Below are 23,181 nucleotides of genomic sequence, written 5' to 3' on the forward strand. Positions count from 1 at the left end.
GCAATTTGAAAGATGTAACCTGTTGCAGACTGGTCATAGGAAGGTGATGGTGATGACTTGTTTTATTATTTATTACTTGTTTTTGTTTGTGTTCTTGTGCTCTGCGATGGACTGGCGACCTGTCCAGGGTGTATTCATGCCTTTCGCCCAATGTATGCTGGGATAGGCTCCAGCCCCCCTGCGACCCTGTTCAGGATAAGCGGGTTAAGATGATGGATGGATGGATATTGAAAGGTGCAATAGGTAATTTCGGACTCCTAACGGTCAAGAGAGGAATTGCAGCAACAAACACTCTCAAATAATAAATAAATGCGGAACAAACTCAACATGCGCAGTAGAGCCAGGCACGAGTTTGCCGTTACTTCCTACTTAAAATGTATGGCCCCTCCTACCCTCTCTCGTCCCATGTCCGCTATATGGTTTGTACACAAACATTCCAAGATGGTTGACAGTATGCAGTTGCAGCCGCTACAGAAAAACTCGAAGAAACGTGTTAATTACAACGCAGAGAGTCACAGCAGGTACGGGAAACTGGCTATATTTGTTACTACCTATGTAGTTATGAAACGTGTCATTAGCAAGTTTAGAGTCTTTTCGTTAGAACGTGGTTATCGCGAGTCTAAAAGATAGAGCAAACTGCTGTCTGTCGCTAGCTAGCCTCACGGTAAATATATTAAAGGAATGGTAGACTATGTTCTTTTGTAATGGTATTTATGCATCTGAGAAAAAACAAGACCCTCTTCTATAGAAAACACTGAATTAAATATATCTAGCTAGCCGTTTCATGACATGTTCCAGTGAACGATTAGCCTATAAAAAGTCCAACAAATTTTCGGATGGTCTGCCTCGGCGATGGAAATACATGTCTCGACGGTTGTGGTTTACGAAGCTGGTTACGCAACTGACGTTAGCTAACTTGGAAACTTAGAAGGCACAGCCAGTTTTGAAGGTAGGCCGTCTATAGAGCCTACCTGGCAGGCTTACTAGTCATTGGTTAACTTAGACTTCAGGTCATCTTCTATGGTAAACTAAAGGGTGTGAGAAAAGCAACGTCTTATTACAGTTCAATGATTCATGCTTTGGAAAATACCCATCAACCACCTTGGTAGAGGAAACGGGTCACAGACTTCCTTCATTGCATTGCATTGCATTAATGGCATTTGGCAGACGCTTTTATTCAAAGCGACTTACAGTTGATTAGACTAAGCAGGAGACAATCCTCCCCTGGAGCAATGTGGGGTTAAGGGCCTTGCTCAAGGGCCCAACGGCTGTGCGGATCTTATTGTGGCTACACCGGGGATTGAACCACCGACCTTGCGTGTCCCAGTCATTTACCTTAACCACTACGCTACGGACCACCCCCTTCTTCTTCTTCTTCTTCTTCTTCTTCTTCTTCTTCTTCTTCTTCTTCTTCTTCTTCTTCTTCTTCTTCTTCTTCTTCTTCTTCTTCTTCTTCTTCTTCTTCTTCTTCTTCTTCTTCTTCTTCTTCTTCTTCTTCATCATCATCATCATCATCATCATCACCACCACTGTCATCATATAGTCATTATCTTCACCACGAATAATCACAATTGGAAAATGCAGTAACCATATTACTTGGGTTGTCAGTGACAACTCTGTTGACCTTATATAGTTTTCTACAATGTCTGGATAAGTGTGCTGTGGCGCCCTTTGAATCACTTGCATTGTGGAAGTACACTGTGGAGAGTCAAGTTTAGGTGATAATGCCCAGTCACTCTCATTTAGAATAAGGGACAATGTGACCTGATGTTAATAGTAAGGCGGACTATCAACAAAATGAGTTTTTCAAAATGAAATAATTGTCAATTATTGAGTGGCCAAGTCGATCACCCGATATGAACCCAATTGAGCATGCCTTTCATACGCTGAAGAGAGAACTAGCGCCTGAAACGAGCATGAGCTAAAGATGGCTGCATTACAGGCCTGGCAGAGCATCACCAGAGAAGACATCCAGCATCTGGTGATGTCCATGAATTGCAGACTTCAAGCAGTCATTGCATGCAAAGGATATGCAACAAAATACTAAACATGACTACTTTCATTCAATTGCTGTGTCCTAACCATTATGGTGCCATGACTATGTATAAAGACTGCTGAAATTTCTACACGGTAAAACCAAAATGTAATAAAATGGCCTTTATTAAAATCTGACAATGTGCACAACAACATGTGATTTGTTTTATTACAAACCTCAAAATGTGGAGTAGAGAGGCAAATGATGGGTCTTTGTCCCAAACCTTATGGAGGGCACTGTATAATCTCTCTCGCGTACCCCAGTGTCCCTACTTTGTCCTGTTCTTTGTTCCTTCCAATTCTCTTCTATATTTTGTTCTTTGCTCTTGTCTGTTCCACCTCACTCTCCATCTTCTTTCTATCACAATGTTTTACTCTTTCCCTATAGTGAAAACACATAGCCTGATCTTTTGAAAATCTACAGTGCTCTTCTGAACCCACACCTTCTACGCCTGTACACCCTTTTCCCACATACTGCAGCTACATGTCCATTCTTGACACCAATAACATATTAGTAGTACACTCGTAAGCCCCTCACCCTATAGCTAACATAATCTCATAAAACCCTCTCTGGTAGCTCCCCGACAAATCCCATCAGCTCTGATTGACCTTGTTCTCCTTTTCTGTCCCTATAACATTTCAACAACCTCGCCCCACAAACAGCCACCACCTCCAGGAAGCAATCGGCTTCTACTGTGAGTAGGACCCCACTAACTACTCCCTTCACTGGCGCCCTTTTCCTCATTGGAAAGCATGTCACCCTTGTCTTGTCAAGTACTTTTACTTTTAATGCTTTGTCCCTTTGTCTTTTGGTTTGACATTCCACAATTACAATCCCCCTTTATATCCTCACTGCCTTTACTTCAGCAATCTGCGATTTTACAGATTTCTGTGCTTTGTGGCCATCCCGAAAAATGGCATTTGCTTCCCACCCAGTTACATCAACCTTCATTCCTATAACCAATCTCTTTTTTTTTTTTTTTTTTTTTTTTTTTATAACCCCCCTCCACCTCATACTCTATATTTATTCCATTCATCCACAATCCAATCTCTGTTCCAAAACCATAAAATAAAATAAAAACTCAAGCAGCTTGCCTAATATCGTAGTTAAGGGCAAACAGTCAGATTTGTGTAACAAACGCAACAAAGATGAAGTTATCTATCCTAACCAGTCTCTTGGGAAGTACCAAAACATACATACGCATGGGTTTTTTGCCCTATCACGCTTGACATCGGTTGCAGGTTGCCATCAATAGTTGCTGATTACAAATAGGATACATTTGCGTAATCAAGTTTATAAGTTAAAATCATGCGATTTGAATCTGATTTTTAAGGTGAATGAATGAATGAATACCGATACCTTGTTGATGGTATTTCATTGGTCCATTTGAGGAAATGTTGTCACTTTGAAAGGGAAGACATGACGGAAGTTTCAGTCTTATCTTGGCAATCTAAAAACGCAGCAAGGCCAAAACCTTTGTTTTTGCAATACACTGAATTCATTTGCGGTTGAGATAAAAAGATGAACACGAGACCAGAGTTTTTATTTCCTGGTTTTTAGACCTAGATGTGTTAAACTACTTAGAAGATTTTTAGGTGTGCAAAAGTATTGGAAGAGCGAGTATTTAAGTAAATGAAAGTAAACAACACTTAATATTTGATTGCATATCTCCTGCTTGCTATACCATCAATACCAGGAAATAAAAGCTGAAATTCTGAACTCAACCATAAATGCATTTAGTGTATTGCAAAAACAAAGGAATTTGCCTTGCTGTTCCAATACTTTTGGAGGGGACTGCAAATGAAATGCCATCATTCAAAATGTTCTGGTAGGAGATGCGTGAAAAAAAGTTTAAATCCTGTCTCTTTTTGAGAGTGTTATGCATCATAGGATGCATTTGTTCCTCTCTACCCAGTGCAAACTAATTTAACCGCCAGTGATGTACGCACAGCCTGACACCCTTCTCTGTCATCCTGTGGGTAAAGGCTATATCAGCACAGACAAATTATTGCCTGCTTTCATGCAAAGAGGAGAGTTGTAATTAATGTGTTCTTTTGTAAATCGAATGCCATTTTAAAATATCCATCTTTGCTGAAGCAGCAACCCCAGTGAAGAGAGAAAAAAGAAAAGAAAAAAAGATAAAAGCACCAAACCAGTGATAACACACGTAGTGTCATAATTATTATAATGAAGGGTTACATTATTGTTGTTATGGTTATTATTATTATTATTATTATTATTATTATTATTATTAGGATAGGGAATTGTTTAGAAATTGTTTTCTAACCAATTTTAATAATTAAAACAATTTTAACTAACTACGTCAAGTTAGTTTGCTGTTTATCCATTAAAAGCTTCACTTTACTGTATTCATCATACTACCACAATCAGGTGTTGAGTGATTGTCCCCCACCCAATGAAATTGGAGGTGGCAACATTGCATCATTGGTGGGGGATGGCATGTTCGCTGTTTGCTTGTTGGTGAAATAATATTTAAAATGTATATATTTTTCCCTTTGTGGAATGCTCTGATCTATACACTCACTGGCCACTTTGGTTTTTCTTCTAATGGACCATTACAGTAACATAATCTGCTATGTAACAACGTACGCATCATCTGGTTCCCCAAACTTGACAGTGACATCCGTTTACTCCAATGGCCTGCACAGTCCTTAGTTCCCAGTCCAGTGGAACAGCTTTGGAATAGAACTTATGTGGAATGGGAGGTTCGCTGCATAGATGTGTGGACAAACATTCTGCAGAAACTACGTATTGCTATTGAGTCAGCATGGACCAAGATGCCAAGAAATATTCCTTATGCATCCTTTTTGAATCTATGCTATGGAATTTAGGCTGTTTTGGAGGCAACTAGTTACTTGGGACTAGATAGGTGCAGCTATTAAAGTGGCAACTGAGTGTATATTTCGGTTTCAAATTATTTGTTGTTTGCTTGCTTGGTTTAGATCTGTTGGTGGCGGGTTGGCTTCACTTGTGTGATTAAATCTGGTCCAACAGGTACTATGTGGATGATGAGGCCTCCCACATGGATGCGATGCCCCTAATGATGTCAGAGGAGGGCTTTGGAAATGATGAGAGCGACTATCACACCCTGCCTCGAGTTACCCGGAGACACCGGGGGCTTGGTTGGTTCCTGCTGGGGGGCTGGATGCTGTGGTGCAGCAGGTAGAATGGGTGCTTTCGTTTGGTGTCTTTTGTCCCAATGCTTTAACTGTGCTTGTTATCACTGTTGGGGAGTGTGTCTTTTCATTTTTGTCTTTTTTATTTTGGATGATCTGTCTCCTTTAAATCAGCTCTGCAATATTTTGGTGATAGAAGAATGCAATAGTTGGTTCAATGGGTTGCAGGCTTGATGCAGTTATTGCAAGCAAGGAATATGCTACAGAATATTTACTAAATATTTTCTGTTCCAATACTTCTGCTCACCTACAAATTGGGTGGTGTGATACCAGGCGCCATGTTCTAAGTAGTTTAACCCATCTAGGTGTAAATACCAGGATATAAAAGCTGAAATTCTGAACTTGTCTCGTGCTCATCTTTTTATCTCAACCCCAAATGTAGTCATTGTACAAAGGAATTGCTGTTCCAATACTTTTGGAGGCGACTGTATGTTGTGCATGGAAGAGGGCTTGGTGTAAATATTTCCAACCTTGGGGGATGTGTTGGAGAAGGCAGGGCTACCCGTTGTCTCCATGCTACAGGTGATGCCCGCACATTTAAATGGGTTGCATGAGCAGTTCGGAGATTATTTTGGCGAGGAGAGCAAGGCAAATCAGTGCGTTAGAAATCCATTCACAAGCCCAGCAGAGCCTCGTGATGGACTGACCATCCAAGAGGAGCGGGCCCTACTCGGCCTGAGCTCTGATATGGAGTTGCCACAAAAGATGAGTAAAGTTTTGTACACTTTTGGCTGTCTGTGGACACCTAGTTCTTTGAGTGCGGATTTTCCACTTTGAACATGATTAAAAGCAAGTTCCGGTTGAGGCTACAGGTGGAGGGTGACCTCCGCTTGTTCCTCTCATCAGGACAGCCCCGCATCCTCTACCTGTGAGCAGCTAAGACTCAGACTCACTGCTCCCGCTAAGGTCAGTATAAGGTTATTTATCCATGGGTAGAGTAAGAACAAAAGTGAGAGGACTATCTATGTTTCCCAGAGTGTGATTTAAACAACTTTATTATATATTAGTCAGAAGAAGCCTTTAGGCATGGTGTCGGGAGCCATGAGATGAGCAGCATTGTGCACCGATACTTGTTACTTGTTGCGTTCTTTGTTCCGTTTGTTAAAAAGTGACTGATTTAAATTTATTCAAAAATGAAATTAAAAAATGAATAGTCGGCATGATGCCTACTAGTTATTTATTTTGTTTAATTATGAGTGAGCCTTTATTGTAGTTGAGTAGCTATTATGTTGCTATGACCAGTAAACATATATTGCAAATAAAAGTTCCACTGGTTTGTTTTGCAAATTAATTTGCCTACAATTATTCACAGTGTTGTGCTGTGAAAAAGTATTTGCCCCCTTCCTGCTTTCCTCCGTTATTGCATATTTTTGTCACACTGAATGCTTTTACAAAATGCAACCTGGGCAAATGCAAAACACCTTTTTTTTAATGATTGTGTCTTTTATTTAAGGAAAACAGTTATCAAACACCCATTTCACCCCTGTGAAAATGTAATTGCACCCCTTAAACTGAAATAATTGTGTTCACCACCTTGAGCACCAATAATTGCAACCAAACACTTCCTATAATTTAATAGTGGGAACATCGCTGTTCCCACTATTCTTTGGTTTGGCTATTTTTCTTGGTCTTATCTTTCCACTACTCTGCCTTTAACTAAATATTCAGGTTGTAATGAGTTGTAAAGTTTTTTACTTTAAAGGTAACACAAATGACAAAGAAAACAGCACATGAATTCTTTAATGAAATGTATAAAAATAAAAAAAATTCATTAAGCTCTACTTGTTGTGGATTCATCAGGTTTAGAAATTAGTTATTGCTGGACCGATAGGGATGCAAACTGCAACTTTACTGGTTGGGGGAGGCATACAACCACGAGCGGTTATTTTGCTTGAGTTTATGCATGATGCTCTTTTATGCAAGTCAATACACTGGAACAAACATAATTTCATCATCATAACAGCTTGACACTGGCAGTATACTGAGCAGAAGTTATACTGTAGTTGCTTGCACATGGTGTGTCCAGGGAACCGTTTGGCCAGTACTGGTCAGAGAACCTTGTTGGTGGGCTGGTCTTGTTCCAGATTATTTACAAACCATAGATAATTGCATTTCTATGTAAGCAGTACTTTTCGGCATGTATGCAATAGCGAAAAGGACAACAATGATTATTGTCTGTATTTGTGCAAATGGACTGTAATATCCAAAATACAGGTCTGTTGAGGGTCAATATTTCCTCAGGTAGGAGATGCGTGAAAAAAAGTTTAAATCCTGTCTCTTTTTTTAGAGTGTTATGCATCATAGGATGCATTTGTTCCTCTCTACCCAGTGCAAACTCATTTAACCGCCGGTGATGTACGCACAGCCTGACACCCTTCTCTGTCATCCTGTGGGTAAAGGCTATATCAGCCTTTGATGTTTTTGCATGGATTTATTGCTCTGTCCCTCATGCAGATGCTGTGATTGGTTGTTCTGTACGTGCTGCCGCAAGAAAGATATGAAGGCCCGGACTGTGTGGTTAGGCTGTCCGGAGAAATGTGAGGAGAAGTACCCAAAGAACGCCATCAAAAATCAGAAGTATAATGTCCTCACTTTTATACCTGGGGTACGTTTTAATTACAGCAATTTTTAAAGCTTTGTTTTTCTCTACTCTTTTCTTTTTTGACTAGAGGAGTCACTGTTGAAGCCTTGTTTTCCAGGTGAAGCCAATGCCAATCTAAATCTAAAACTCTAAAATGACCTCTGCTCTTACACTAATGGATGGCTTTGCACCTAATTGAACCTTTTGGTCAAAGAGACCAGAACAACTGTAATATAAAAAGCTCTGTGTTAGTGAAAAATGTGAACACCGCACACACACATAAACAGAAGTGTGATTGGATTATGCAGCAAGAATATGATCCACAAGATAGTGTTTGCAGAGGATACTGGGAAACAGGGGTTTTCAACCTTTTTTCATCCAGGACTCCAACCCAGGACCCCCATTATACATTATATAAAAAAAAGGTTTTATATTTTTAAATATTTTACAACCTCTATATTTTGTCCTTGCATATCAAGTCTGGCCAGGTGCAGTATGTTCAAGCACCCTGAGGCCCTAAAAGGCAAACTATATTTAAAAAGGGCTGCTATTCCTACATGGATCATGCAAATACCTTCAAAGTAAAGCTGAAATTCTAGACTTTCTCATACTCATTGTTTCATTTCAAATTCAATGTGCTAGAGTACAAAGGAAAAACAAGTAGTGTCTCTGTCCAAATACTTCATGACTCCACTCTATACACCTGTGCCGTCTATACACATCTTTGCTAACTATCCTTGTTTTTATGTGCTTTGTTTTAGGTTCTGTATCAGCAGTTCAAGTTTTTCTTGAATCTTTATTTTCTGGTGGTGGCCTGTTCTCAGTTTGTACCATCACTGCAAGTTGGATATCTTTATACCTATTGGGCCCCTTTGGTAAATATATGTAAATTAATTGATTTATTATATTAACACATTAGTCTTGCTCATGTCTTGCTTTTCATTTGCCAATCCATTCATTACAACCATTTAAAAAGATCCAAGAAACAGAAAAGGTATTGCCTGAAGTTTGTGGTGGCCAGGCTGGTGGCAAAAACCTTTCTTAAACATAATTTGTTTTCCTGTAGTGTGACCTATTTGGCTAATATTACCTCCACATGTGTTTTTGTCTTGCATTTCTTCCAGTATCTCTCTATTTTGACTGCTGGAACACCAGTCTTTTTTTGGCCTACTGCTTTTGTATGCTGTTTTTTTTGGCCTATGCTTTTCTGTGTAACATACAGTAAGCTAGATTTATTTTAGCATACTGTGTACACAAATACGGGAGTTTAGTTCCTGGCATATTTACTTCCATTTTGGCAGATTTACAAATCCAAAAATGTTATCAATTTTACATTTTACAAAAGGTTAAAATATTTCTTAGATTTGCATTTCTTCTGTTTACTTTTGGTAAGACACACGTCTGTATTGTGGGAACAGCCGGTGGATATACATGTGGTGTGCACTGTGTTTCTGTGCCGCAGGGCCTTGTGCTCGCAGTGACGATGATCCGGGAAGCTGTGGATGAAGTGCGGCGCTGCCGGCGAGACAAGGAGATGAATTACCAGCTCTACAGCAAGCTGACCGTCCGAGGTGCTTACCTCAGCTCATTATTCAGCCCCTTGAGAACTATCTGTATTTTCAGGGGGTTTTTTTTTAACTCTCTCGACAGAAAAAAACCCCCCTGCTTCCAGGAAATACTGTGTCTGGCAGTAACCTTTTGCTATGACCCAGTCTAGGTCAGACTAACAGGAGAAAGGTTAAGGGGAATGATTGGGAAATGGGCGATGGAAATGATCCTGCAGACGGACTAGTAACTCCTGTCTTCAAAGGTTTGCGGGGCTGGTTCTGTGCTCAGTGGACTGCACCCGATCCAAATGTCTCAGCTCCGCAGCCTTGGAGCGACAGGCTATCCCTTTCCTCCATTTTTTAAGCCATGTGCTGTGGCTTTTTTTGTAATGATCCAAAATGAATGCCTGAGCTTTGTACCCTAAGACAGAACTTTACAAATGTTTATCATGAAACTGAAAGCTGAAACTAAGGGAACCACTTGTGTGGATTGTGCACAAAATCTACTCCTGCTAAGTTCTGTAGAGACATTTTCATTTATGCTTGACCAATGCTTGTTTCTCAGAAGTAACATCTTGGGAAATGTAGCACTTCAAAATAATGTCTGCATTTCAGACTGGGGTCTTCTCAGGGATAAGTGTTATATTTGTTTGTGGGGAATTTAATCAATATTCAGGGGAAAGAAGCAGAGAGCCTGAAGGAGAAGTCCTGGTCACAGTGCGGTATGACTTGATAAGACTATGATATAGCTATCTATCTGTCTGTTTGTGTAGCATAATGCACATTTTGAAAATAGTCATTTATTTTGCCAATACTGTTGCTTCCTCAGGCAAAATTCAAGTGAGGAGCTGTGACATACATGTTGGAGACCTCATCGTTGTTGAAAAGGTTAGTCTCTATTGATCATCACTAAGGTGTTTGTCAGAAGTTTGTCGGAAAGAAATGGTGGTCTCCCAGAGTGTTTCCAGAATTTGAGGCAATGTGGCTCCTCATGCAGCAGATAGCAGATGTGGAAGCTGGACAGTGATTCCACAGTGCCTACGGTGTGTAATTGGGTGGAACACGCGCATACAGAAACACACTAGTCTGTAATCTAGTTGTTGTTCAGCTTGTTGTCATTGGGTGACTAATGTCCGGAGAGAGAGCGATAGGGAGAGGCCTTGTTTGGAAATCCTGGGACTTGCTGTGCTGTGATACTTGCTTCTTGCGAGGCCTAACAGGAGGCTGGAGAATTTAGTAGGATGGCCTAATCATTTAGTGGTTATGCATACTTTAAATATACTTTTCCCTTCAGTATAAGCTGTTGCTCAAACCTATTTTCCCCTGATTTTCTTTTTGTTTTGGACTGTCTAGCCATTCTGCTTTGGTCCATGCATCACAATTGCCATCATTTCTAAAAATATTGTATCATTACGGACTTCATGCTATATAGTTTGCAGCTAATATCAGTGTACTGAATATATTTTTGCCTCTCGGGGTGTTCCGTGTCCAAGTATCTTCCTCTGCGCTTGCGGCACTGTCTGTTTGTTTTTTTTTTTGAGTGATGATCACAGCCAGTAAAAGTTTAAAAAGGTTAAAACACTCGGTTACATTATGCTTAAAACATCTCCCATGGTTATCTTTCCAACAATGCAAAGTGTAACTCAATGCAGTGTAGCCTACAGTAACATATTTTTGTCACCAGGACTATGATAACCGGACTACTTTCTGTACATGAACTAGAAATGCATTGCATAGTTGATAATAGCACATTGATATTTGTTTGATATTTTAGCTGTGAAAAAATTAAACACACCTGTAGAACTCTTCTTGTAAGCATGGTTATAAGAAAATTATTACCACCCACATGACACCAATCAAAATGCGGCTCGATGTGCTGTGTTTATTGCCGTTGTTCTCTTTTGAAAGGGCGGCCTGTAGCGTAGTGGTTAAGGTAAAGGACTGGGACACGCAAGGTCAGGGGTTCTAATCCCGGTGTAGCCACAATAAGATCCGCACAGCCATTGGGCCCTTGAGCAAGGCCCTTAACCCTGCATTGCTCCAGGGGTGGATTGTCTCCTGCTTAGTCTAATCAACTGTACGTCGCTCTGGATAAGAGCGTCTGCCAAATGCAAATAATGTAATGTAATGAAAGACATACCATACCAGAGACCACAGTGTAGTCTAAGAACAGCCACAAATGATTAAAAACAGGAATAAATACAGGGATTAAAAGTACTTAAAGCAAAAGAAAAGACAATGAAAAATGCAAATTATGCATTGAAAAGCTTCTGAATCAGTCTGTTAAAGAAAACTTGGAATAAGAAATATGATGTTGAGGAAACTGTTGGACTGGCGACCTGTCCAGGGTGTATTCCTGCCTCTCGCCAAATGTATGCTGGGATAGGCTCCAGCCCCCCTGCGACCCTGTTCAGGATAAGCGAGTTAAGATAATGGATGGATGGATGTTGAGGAAAGTATTTCACCACTTCTTTGTTTTGTGATATAATGCTGCAGAACCAAAGGATTCCTGCGGATATGGTTTTCTTGAGAACAACAGAGAAAACTGGTAAGTATCTGAATTATATGTTGATCTAAGGAATAGTCCATTATTAGGTGGAAGGGTTAAAGGGTTTTGCGCAATGCAGAGATGAAGAACCCCCCGACACGAAGCAGAGGATGGTTGCCTCTGTGGAGTGCGTTAAAACCCTTTATCAGAATTGATTGGTTTCAGTTTCATTCCCTTCCCTTTTGTATTCACAATTCATAAGTATGCAAAAGTAATTCTATAGTATAACCACCACAACACATGTGCAAAGACATGCAGGTTAGGGACTACCGATGAAAATGAGGTCATTAGCTAACTCTGGTGCATTTACATTGATGTGGAAACTGAAAATGTTTATTAATGTGCACTGTTCCTGATAAATAAATAGTAATCATTACATTATTGCTATCAAAATATAAACTGCTCTTTAATAATAGCCTACATGTTACGGTGAAATGATATGAATTAATACATAAACATATTGATTTAAAACAATTTCTTAAATGAACTTTTGAAATTGAAAAAGGTTTATAATTTAAAGCCTTATATAAACATTTTAGCAACATGAACAGTTTCCACAGTACAGTACTTATAAATCTATAAGATCGCAAATCACAGAAAAGCACCATAAGGTTGGTAGTAGAGAGTGGACAATTCCAGGATATGATAGCACAGCTGCTACACATCAATTGGTCACGGTCGAGTGTTAATATTGTTGATATTGATTTTGTGCAGTGTAACCTCATCCTGTTCTCAGTTGACAGCAGTGGACATCGGCATGGTTATTCTGCTGCTGTATGCCATCTACGTTCCGACTTGTTGTGCATTCTGAGTCTTTCTTCACATGACTGTTGTAAACAGATTTTATTTGTGCAATTGTAGGCTTTCTGTTAGCTTCTACAAATCTCATCTGACCGCTCTCATTAACAGCCACAGAACTGCTGCTCACTGGATGTTTTTTGTCAATCATACCACGGTCAAAAATGCGTCTTTCACATTCTGTTTTGGCAAACTATTTTCAATATAAATTTAGCTGCAGCCACGTGATTCGCTGTTTGGAAGAGCAGGCTATCTGCGATAATCCGCTGGTGTACTCAATAAAGTCACCAGTGTTATGCGTCCAAAGATATAAAAATATACTCTTAATTTTTTCCTAGGGGCTTGTTTTATCCGAACTGACCAACTGGATGGTGAGACGGACTGGAAACTGAAAGTGGCAGTAGCGTGTACACAGAGACTACCTACATTGGGGGTTTGTGTTTGTGTTTTTAATTTTTCATTCTCAGATTAATTCTCAAATTTCTTTAGTTTCTAACCATTGCGGTGGAAGAATGGGGAACAATTCCAAAAGCGAATTGCAAAACATTTGCAAGCTGTTATAGTTACCCAAGGAGAAGTTACAAAGTACTAACTGACAGGGTTCCCAAACCTTTGCACAGGGCCCTTTTCCTTTTTTATTATTTCTGTAAAAAAATCTAAATAAAAAAAGTAATCTTGCTTTAAAATGGCAAGAAATGTGTCATGTTTAACCATTTAGTGCTCAGCTTTGCTTCTGTTCACCAATATATTAATTGTGTAAAAGCCTTTTCGACCAGGGGTGGCCAAGATTTTGTATACAACTTTACATTACATACCATGTAGATATTACAGCATTTTTTATATATGGCCCGCTGGCACCATGATGTTTGGGACATACCCGGCTGCTTCTGACTAGTCAGTTGTGTCAAATTCCTTCTTTAGTGAAATAACTTTCAGTCTCTTTCACTAGAATTCTCGCCATAATGAAGAAAAAAACCCAAATACCAGTCCAGATCAGAAACTCTCTTCAGGAGGCAAGTCTATCAATGGGTTGTAGACTTGATGCAATCATTGCATTTAATAAATTTTTGAACCCAGATGGTATCAATTAGTGTCATAAAGCACTCCCTTTAATTAAACTCACTTATTTCTGATGTTTCGTCAACAACAGTAGTACCTGCTGAAAACACATTGAGAACCAAGAAGATGCTTCGCTGTTGTGTAATATTTGAGACTCATGCCTCCAAAAGCCACATGACAAGTTGACAATGAAGGTTCTGACATTATTTTTGTCGGCGTCAAAATTTTTCTCGCCAAAATTACAATTATGATGATATTTTGTGCAGAGCTCAGCCCAGTTTTGGGCACTTGCCCATCAAACTGTTTCATTATATTTGAGTATTAATTGATTTTAATTTTGCCTCCCCACAGGATCTCTCCGTTATTAACATACTGTTTGCTTTATTGTGATCTCACATCACTGCAGGACTTGTTCTCCATAAAAGCCTATGTGTTTGCCCAGAAGCCACAGCTGGATATCCACAGTTTTGAAGGAAACTTTACAAGGGTAAGCAAGGGGCCACAGGGGGACTGTGTAAAAAAGACTTCCTACACCGATCACCCATTATGGTTGGATGCATCAACAATATGGATTGTCTGCACTGAACCTCATATTCATAATTTCATTATGTAAAATAGTGCTGAAGTACAGAACCAAAACAACAAGAATTGTGTCACTGCCCGGCTATTTGCTGACTGCCCCCGTATACATACTGTATATAAATCTGCAGTATAGTCTGTAAGTATTTGGACTGTGACACTGCACTACACATGTACATTGAGTGTAGTGTGATTAATATCCCGCCTAAGCACACTCTGCCTATGGGACATGAAAATGTGTGATTTACAACATGCAGTGAGCTCCATAAGTCTCAGGACAAATTAAATAATTTTTCTTGATAAGACTTCGACGGAAAATAGAATGAAGACTAGACACTGGAAGCTCTCTTATACTGAGGAAGCAATTGTGAAGCCACAATAAGATCCACAGCTGCTGGCCCTTGAGCAAGGCCCTTAACCTCACATTGCTTTTGGGGGATTGTCCCCTGCTTAGTCTAATCACTTGTAAGTCACTTAAAAACGTCATGTAAAAATAAATCACTTGTCAGTCACTCAATAAAAACATCAGCTAAATACCAAATTATAAATTATAACCAGATAGAGCTGCAGGTCCTGACTGAGCTTATGACTTTTTTATTGGCTAATGCATTTCACTCAACACAAATTCCTAACAAAACTAACAAATTCAGAGTTTTGGGGAGCTTGGGGAAACATCCAATTCTGAACCGGTTTCTCGGTACCCAGGCCTAAGTTTAATTAATTTAAAAGCGTATCCATATCTGTCCTGAATCTCATTTGTGTTTTAAAATCAGCTGTGCTTTCCCTGGGCTGGTGTGTTGTTTTTCCTGTAGGAGGACAGTGATCCCTCCATCCATGAGAGTCTGTGCATCGAGAACACTCTGTGGGCCAGCACTGTTGTGGCGTCTGGTCAGCTGCTTTCTTTCACTTATCAGATTTTTGTTACATTGCTTAAATGTTGTCGAAATGTATTGTAATTGAGGTGCTCCAATAGAGCGTGGAGTGTTACCTGTTTAGAAATGATTGTACAGCAACTGCATGGACTCCTAATAACATTTATTTTATGACAAGTGGTATCAAACATTTAATTAATTAATTTGCCAGCTGGTTTGTTTTATGTGCATTTACTTCATATATTTTAATTGAATATCTATTTGAATATCTTAACCATGCATTCTCTTGCTTGTGTGACAGGGACAGTGATAGGGGTTGTGGTCTACACTGGCAAAGAGACTAGAAGTGTGCTGAACACATCCCATGCCAAGAATAAGGTACTGTTAAGGTTTTCCAACTCTTGTTTACTGAAATGGGCACATTGTACATGATATGCACTTCTGTGAACAAGATTTTAATTAATGATTAAGTAAGGAGATGTGAAATTGTTATATTATAGGATGGTCAATTAGTTCATTTCAAATGACCCCTTTTAAAAAAATAAGGCAAGAATGTAATTGAATATTCTAATAGAAGAGTCAAATGAACATTATAAAAATCTCAGAGGCTGCTGGGTGCCGGTCTTTGAGTTAAGATGCCGTTCTGGTACATGGATGTGCCCCACCACCTTGGAATGAATTTCGGACCGTAGTGGCAGTTGGTGATGTACTCTATATTGAGCTCCAATATTTTCTGTTATTTTTCAATTGCAGCACTTTTTCATGCATAACCCCCCCCCCCTTTCACAGCCACCATAAGGTTTAGGATATATTAATGTTATAGAAATGAAAATATTAATATTTAGTACATTAATATTCTCGCTAATCCTTTACTGGCAATGACTGCTCGAAGTCACATAAACATTGCCTGGTGCGGAGTATCATCTCTGGTGATGCTCTGCTAGGCCTGTACTGCAGCCAAAGCTGAATTAAATTCCTTGCTTGGACTAACAAAATTTTGTATTCATCGAACCAGTCAAATTGATTATCTAGATGGCAATAGGCCTAGCTTGAGCATTAATATTGGCAGACACCCTCTGTAATAGCTCTAACTGCCCCTCTCTTTTACATCCTGCTTCAAGCACTTGCTTGCAATCGCAGAACACCCCCTGGGGGGCAACACCAGTGCATTGAGAAGCTCAGTGCAAGATTGTATACGCACTGTGCTTTGCTGTGTTAACAGCAAACTTCCCTTGCTAACATTTACACTCAATATGAAGGGCATACCAAACTCTGCCTGATAAGCTGAGTTCCACAGCCCTCAGTTTGATCTTTACTTTGCCGAGCTAATATTAGCATCTGGCAAGTATTGCCTTGCTTGTCAAAAGGCATATCAGACTGAGGATGTTGAGTTTTACAAACTGAGTTTCAGCTGCCTAAATTTAGATTAGGCCTCACTACATTACCACACTTTGAAAGTTGAATACAAACCCTGCAGTCTACCCAGAAATGAGCAGAAAAATCTCATTATCTGAGGCACTTGCATTTTTCATTACAATCCATGGACCCTTCCCTTTATTACGGTTGATGAACGGTTTAGATTTAATTTAAAGACTCAAACTACCTGCTAATGTCTTGACAATTATAACACTAAGAATGAACAACCTCCAACATTTAGCTTTGCTACTTAGACAATGATGGACAAATTGCTTTCTGGTCCGGACAATAGGTTTGTTCTTCCATTTAGAGTTGAACCACTGGCAAAACTCAATTGAGCCAGTGAGCTGTTGTCAATTGATACCACCTGCTCTACTCTACCAATCCACCCCTGCATTTGAAAAGCTTCACAGGTCACTTTCATCAGCTGATTCAGCTACATAGTAGCCTGAGCAAACTGTAGCCATTTGAAGAAATGAGGAACATATTTGCAGTATATAGAACGTAGTCATTCGTTTTTTGTGTATGTTTCGTTTAATGTGACAAGATTCCATGCAAAGTCTATGGAGAACAGCGACATGAATGAGCATGCTTAATATAACAAAGTTATACAGCAGCAGATTTGACCACAGGGTGCAGTCCATTGTGAAAGGTTCAGATTGGCCCTAAAAAGCGGTATTAACTTGGTTGAGACAGCACAATAACCTTTTAATCATGGGTGGTGTTGTCTAATACGACTGAACTTGACATCTAATACTGAATAAGTAAGAGTCTTAATATCTTTGAGTAGTTCAGATAGTTAAGATTAAATTTTATTACTTCCAAAGTGAATAATAACAGTTATACGGCAGTGTTGCTGGTGAAGAATGGGAGGCTTCACCACGCTTTTTATATGATTTTTCATATGATCTAACTCCATAACTATGGAAACTTTTGAGTAATCCCTGATGTGTTTTCATATTAATTGTAATAGCAATTGCCTGCAATCTTGGTCTAAGCCACAAACACTGAAAAAGGAAGAGAAGTGAGAACCTCACCTCTGTGTTCCCCCTTAGGTGGGCCAACTAGACCTGGAGTTGAACCGGCTCACCAAGGCCCTCTTCGTGGCCCAGGTGGTGCTGTCCATTGTCATGGTTGCGCTGCAAGGCTTTGTGGGCCCCTGGTTCCGAAATCTTTTCCGCTTTGTTGTGCTCTTTTCCAACATCATCCCAATCAGGTAATCATGTTACATCACCTGTTTTACTCTGCATAACATTTTTAAATCAGCTTAATGTATGCAAATACAGATCGGAATTGTTTTCTTTAACTGCGCACATTTTGATTGGAGAATATTTTGCTCTTGTACATTTTTTTATCAGTTGTGTTGATAAAAAGCTGGCTATGGCCGACTTCCATTTTCATTTGGACAATAAGATAGATTGCAAGGTTATGGAGTTTTGTTTCATCAATTTTTAGATTTTATGCAGCATGCTAATGGGCCAATGGGTAAAAAACTTTTTTTGTTGATTGTTATAACAAGTTCTTATAACAAGTCTGCACACCACTGTAGCCTCTATTCTTGATGTAATTTGTCTTCATTTTGTAGGAAGGCTTTATGTGTGAAAAGGGTTCATAATGGTTTATACATATATGGGGAAATTTTGATAACCATTATACTGTGTTTGTATGTGCAGCTTGCGGGTCAATTTGGACATGGGAAAGTCAGCCTATGGATGGATAATCACGAAAGATGAAAATATTCCTGGCACAGTTGTACGAACTAGTACCATCCCAGAAGAGCTTGGGCGACTTGTATACCTGTTGACAGACAAAACAGGTGGGAGCAGCCTTACCTTTGCTTATAAATTCCACATAGATTTGTTCACTTTCTGTTTTCTCTGCATGCCCCTAAGTGTGATCTGTTTTAGCCTCCTAACAGTGCATTATGTGGCAGAGAAACATATACTTTAAGAGATAACTTATTGGGCTTTCAATAGCCTACCACACTGACATGTCAGAGGCTTGTTCTTGTTCACTTGTTCGTGTTTATTTCACTAGCTAATGTTAGCTAGATAGATGTGAGAGAGGAACATGCCGCCAGAAGAGGAAAATCTAATTCTACATTGTCTCACCATTCTGGGTTGTGATATAACGTAATTGGTAGACATTTTGGTTAGTTTTATATATTACAAAACATTTATTATTATTATTTTAGATTTTAAGCAGTGAATGCTGTTGTGTCTTGTCACACTACTGTTGTATTCAATAGACATATTCCCCATGACGTAAGGGGCCAAGTACGTGTATTCTGGCCCTGCCCACCACTGTCAATAATAAGAAGAGGAACATGAGCAAAAGCAGTATTTGTGGTCTGAGAATAGTTTGGCACACATTCCTGGCTTTTGTGCAATGGCTTTGAGGGTGTGATACTACCTAGTTTAAGCTGATTTTGTAAATTGCTAAATTGTAAATGAATAATGTGTGTGAATTGCATGCATTGAATTGCAGGAACGCTGACACAGAATGAGATGATATTCAAACGGCTACATCTGGGGACTGTGTCCTATGGGACAGACACAATGGATGAGATTCAGAGTCATATCGTACAATCGTATGCACAGGTAACAGTGTTCTCTCAGTTTATATCTGTAATATTATGTTCCCAAACCAAAAATATGCTGTCTTGCAACAACCAAACAATCTTGAAATGAAAGTATTTGCTGTCTGTAGGCCTTGTGCTTCCTATGATTTCATTTGGAAGTGGATCACATAATTTTGTGAATATTTGATATTCAGTTGTGCTCATAAGTTTACATACCCTGGCAGATTTTGTGATTTTTTTGGCCATTTTTCAGAGAATATGAATGATAATACAAAACTTTTCTTTCACTCATGATCAAAAGTTTACAAACCCTGGAGGTTTTGGCCTGATAACATACACACAAGTTGACACACACAGGTTTAAATGGCTATTAAAGGTAACCAACCTCACCTGTGATCTGTTTGCTTGTAATCAATGTGTGTGTTTAAAAAGTCAGTGAGTTTCTGGGCTCCTGACAGACCCCTGCATGTTTCATCCAGTGCTGCACTGACGTTGCTGGATTCCGAGCCATGGGGAAAGCAAAATAATTATCAAAGGATCTGCGGGAGAAGGTTGTTGAACTGTATAAAACAGGAAAAGGATCTAAAAAGATATCCAAGGAATTGAGAATGCCAATCAGCAGTGTTCAGACTCTAATTAAGAAGTGGAAAATGAGGGATCCTGTTGAAACTGGCAGGAAAATGTTTGGGATGCAAAGAAAAACCCACAAATAACTTCAGCTGACATACAGGACTCTCTGAAAAAAAGTGGTGTGGCTGTTTCAAGATGCACAATAAGGAGGCACTTGAAGAAAAATGGGCTGCATGGTCGAGTTGCCAGAAGAAAGCCATTACTACGCCAGTGCCACAAAGCAGCCCGCTTACAATACCCCAAACAGCACAGAGACAAGCCTCAAAACTTCTGGAACAAAGTTATTTGGAGTGATGAGACCACAATTGAACTTTTTGGACACAACCATAAACACTACAATTGGAGAGGAGTCAACAAGGCCTATAATGAAAGGTACACCATTCCTACTGTGAAACACGGAGGTGGATCGCTGATGTTTTGGGGATGTGTGAGCTACAAAGGCACAGGGAACTTGGTTGAAATTGATGGCAAGATGAATGCAGCATGTTATCAGAAAATACTGGAGGAAAATTTGCACTCATCAGCCCGGAAGCTGCGCATGGGTCGTACTTGGACGTTCCAACATGACAATGATCCAAAACACAAGGCCAAGTCGACCTGTCATTGGCTACAGAAGAAAAAAGTGGAGGTTCTGGAGTGGCCATCTCAGTCTCCTGACCTCAATATCATTGAACCACTTTGGGGAGATCTCAAATGTGTAGTTCATCCAAGACAGCCCAAGAATTTACAGGAACTGGAGGCTTTCTGCCAAGAAGAATGGGCAGCTTTACCATCTGAGAAAATAAAGTGCCTCATCCACAACTACCACAAAAGACTTGAAGCTGTCATTGATGTTAAAGGGGCAATACACGGTATTAACTAGGGTATGTAAACTTTTGATCAGGATCATTTGGATGGTTTCTGTTGTCATTATGATTTAAAAAGAGCAAACACTATGCTTTGATAATAAATGGCTTCACCCAGCCACTAACCATGAGTGAAAGAAAAGATTTTATATTAACACAAAAATGGCCAAAAAAAATCACAAAATCTGCCAGGGTATACTTATGAGCACAACTGTATCTGTCTTTAGTTTCATACTAGAGAGACAGGGCTAGATGAAGAGGAAAGGCATGGAGGTAGAGGATGGGAGGAAGAGGGGAGAAAGGAGAACATGCAAGATGCAGGACTAAAGTAAACCTGTGAAATGCTGCACTTAAACTTAAACCTATGAGATACTGCTGTAAAATATTAAATAATTGTTAAGAGTGAGAGGCCTGAGTAAAGTGAGATTTTGAGTGGCGTGTTTAAAATGCAGAGATGCTAATCTGTTGAGTGTGATTTGGAAAGGGACTGACATGCGAGTGGGGTTGTAAAGTGTGAGCGGACTGTAAATGCGAAAGACTTGTGTAAAGTATAAGTATAGATAAATCTAGGCCTGCATGCATCGAATTGCGGCTTTTTTAAGCATACTAAGAATAACCGTTGCAATGCGGCGTAGTCAGTCTCTTTTTCTCTCTTATTCATAGGTAGTAACCAAATATTAGGGGCCATATGAAATGCTTCTGACAAAAAAAAGAGCCTTACAGCTTCAATTTGATCATGCGATTCGTTTTTTTCAATCACTCAGAAGCTATCAAGATGCTTGCTGCTAATATCAGTGATGTTTTTTTCCCTGAAGCATTTCACATGGCCTCTTACAGTATGTTTCGTTTTTTGACTACCGCATCAGGTATGTTTTCAAATAAAAGGCGAAAGTTGACCTACACGTCCCATGGTGGTGGTTATTGTTATTATGCTTTGAAAAGCACAATTTAGTATTTGGTGCAGCCCTAGTAAAACTCTGCTTGAAAAGAGTGGTTTCCTCTCGTCTTCTCAGGCCAGTGGCTCCAGCTCTAAGCCTCAGCCAGCAGCGCCCAAAGTTCGCAGGAGCGTGGCCTCTCGTATCCACGAGGCGGTGAAAGCCATTTCACTGTGCCACAACGTCACTCCTGTGTATGAGTCCCAGCTGGCAGCCAGCGGGGAGACTGAGTGCACTGAGGCCGATCAGGATTTCATTGATGACAACCGCAACTACCAAGCTTCCAGCCCAGATGAGGTCAGTGTCTCATTCAATGATGTGTAATATCTACATGAAATAATTATTCATTATTATTCAACTATTATTATTCATATTATTATAAATACTGTTTGACCTGAGGATTTTGCACTAACACTATTTGCTCAAAGCTTATATTCTACTCATAGAAGGTATATAAGTTATGTTTCTATTCTGTGAAGATGTGTACTATTACTGTATGCTACACTCAGACCCATTTGTGTAAAAAAAAGAAAAAAGAAAAGAAGAATCCATTCCAATCCGTAGATTTTATTCTTGCTAGTGTAAAAATATTCATATTTATATTATTATGTTATTCTGGAAGTTTGACTTCAGCCTCCACCTTTAGGGTACCAGTTACAGTCATCACAGGGTTATTTAAAACCTTCCATATTAAAGATCAACATGTTTGATTCTGACACATCAACCCTCATTTATTTGCAGCATATCCATATAAAAGCGTCTATATATTTAATTGTGTCATAAACAAAATAATGGTGACACAGACAAAACAATAAATAATAATAATAATAAAAATAATAGACAAAATAATGATCAAGACCAATGAGAAGTTGAATGTGCGGGCTATGGATAATATTTATCATGTGAAAATGCAACCATTCATGTCCATAAAGACTCTGGACCAGAAGGTCTCAGGTCAACTACAAAAATCAGATACAAAAGCTAAATACAATAACAGAACCTGTGCAGTGTTTGTTTTTTTTCTATGGTATTTCTTGTTATGCTGTTATTCTAGATTTTAAAAAAGATGTTTCAGCATGAGGTGAGGAAAGTCCATTGTGATTGTTGTATGCTGATGTTTACCTGTTCTCAGGTGGCATTGGTGCGCTGGACTGAGAGTGTTGGCCTTACGCTGGTGAACAGGGACCTGACCTCAATGCAGCTGAAAACCCCACAGGGACAAATCCTCACTTTCTACATCTTACAGATTTTCCCTTTTACTTCAGAGAGCAAGAGGATGGGCATCATTGTCAGGGTAATTTATAAAATTCTGCTCAGGTTTGACATTCTGACATTCGATTCTATGTTTTTAAAGGGAGTAACCATGAAGATGATATGTTTGTTGAACTAAGGGTGTATAACACTCATGCCCTTAAAGACTTCTTCATAACCATACGAACACATCTTAAAAGATATATTCCAAAAAAGGTTTTTTTCCACTTCCTGGCTCAAATCCCACTGAAAGATTAGTTTTACTCATGTATAGGTCATATCGCGGAAGCTAGTGCTGCTCTAACTT

At 39.4% G+C, this 23,181-nt stretch overlaps 1 protein-coding gene across 4 annotated transcripts in view; it reads left to right on the forward strand.

The window, feature by feature from the left end:
• The first annotated feature begins 413 nt into the window (after positions 1 to 413).
• The window catches only part of atp9b (ATPase phospholipid transporting 9B), a 34,226-nt gene continuing 11,458 nt past the window's right edge, over positions 414 to 23,181 (forward strand). For 2 of the 4 annotated variants that reach the window (XM_061254947.1, XM_061254950.1), the window contains exons 1-16: positions 414 to 521; positions 5,051 to 5,218; positions 7,687 to 7,837; positions 8,575 to 8,688; positions 9,276 to 9,384; positions 10,190 to 10,248; positions 11,857 to 11,908; positions 13,045 to 13,139; positions 14,172 to 14,252; positions 15,157 to 15,232; positions 15,518 to 15,594; positions 17,688 to 17,848; positions 18,306 to 18,448; positions 19,120 to 19,232; positions 21,702 to 21,920; positions 22,756 to 22,917. In XM_061254947.1, coding sequence (XP_061110931.1) covers positions 442 to 521; positions 5,051 to 5,218; positions 7,687 to 7,837; positions 8,575 to 8,688; positions 9,276 to 9,384; positions 10,190 to 10,248; positions 11,857 to 11,908; positions 13,045 to 13,139; positions 14,172 to 14,252; positions 15,157 to 15,232; positions 15,518 to 15,594; positions 17,688 to 17,848; positions 18,306 to 18,448; positions 19,120 to 19,232; positions 21,702 to 21,920; positions 22,756 to 22,917 — 1,860 coding nt within the window. In that variant the 5' untranslated portion in view covers positions 414 to 441. Of the gene's footprint in view, positions 522 to 5,050; positions 5,219 to 5,380; positions 6,139 to 7,686; positions 7,838 to 8,574; positions 8,689 to 9,275; positions 9,385 to 10,189; positions 10,249 to 11,856; positions 11,909 to 13,044; positions 13,140 to 14,171; positions 14,253 to 15,156; positions 15,233 to 15,517; positions 15,595 to 17,687; positions 17,849 to 18,305; positions 18,449 to 19,119; positions 19,233 to 21,701; positions 21,921 to 22,755; positions 22,918 to 23,181 lie in introns of those variants that run through there. The other 2 variants (XM_061254948.1, XM_061254949.1) reach the window with 2 other exon arrangements.

Source organism: Conger conger, chromosome 9, assembly GCF_963514075.1.
Source record: "Conger conger chromosome 9, fConCon1.1, whole genome shotgun sequence".
NCBI classification, from domain to species: Eukaryota; Metazoa; Chordata; class Actinopteri; order Anguilliformes; family Congridae; genus Conger; species Conger conger.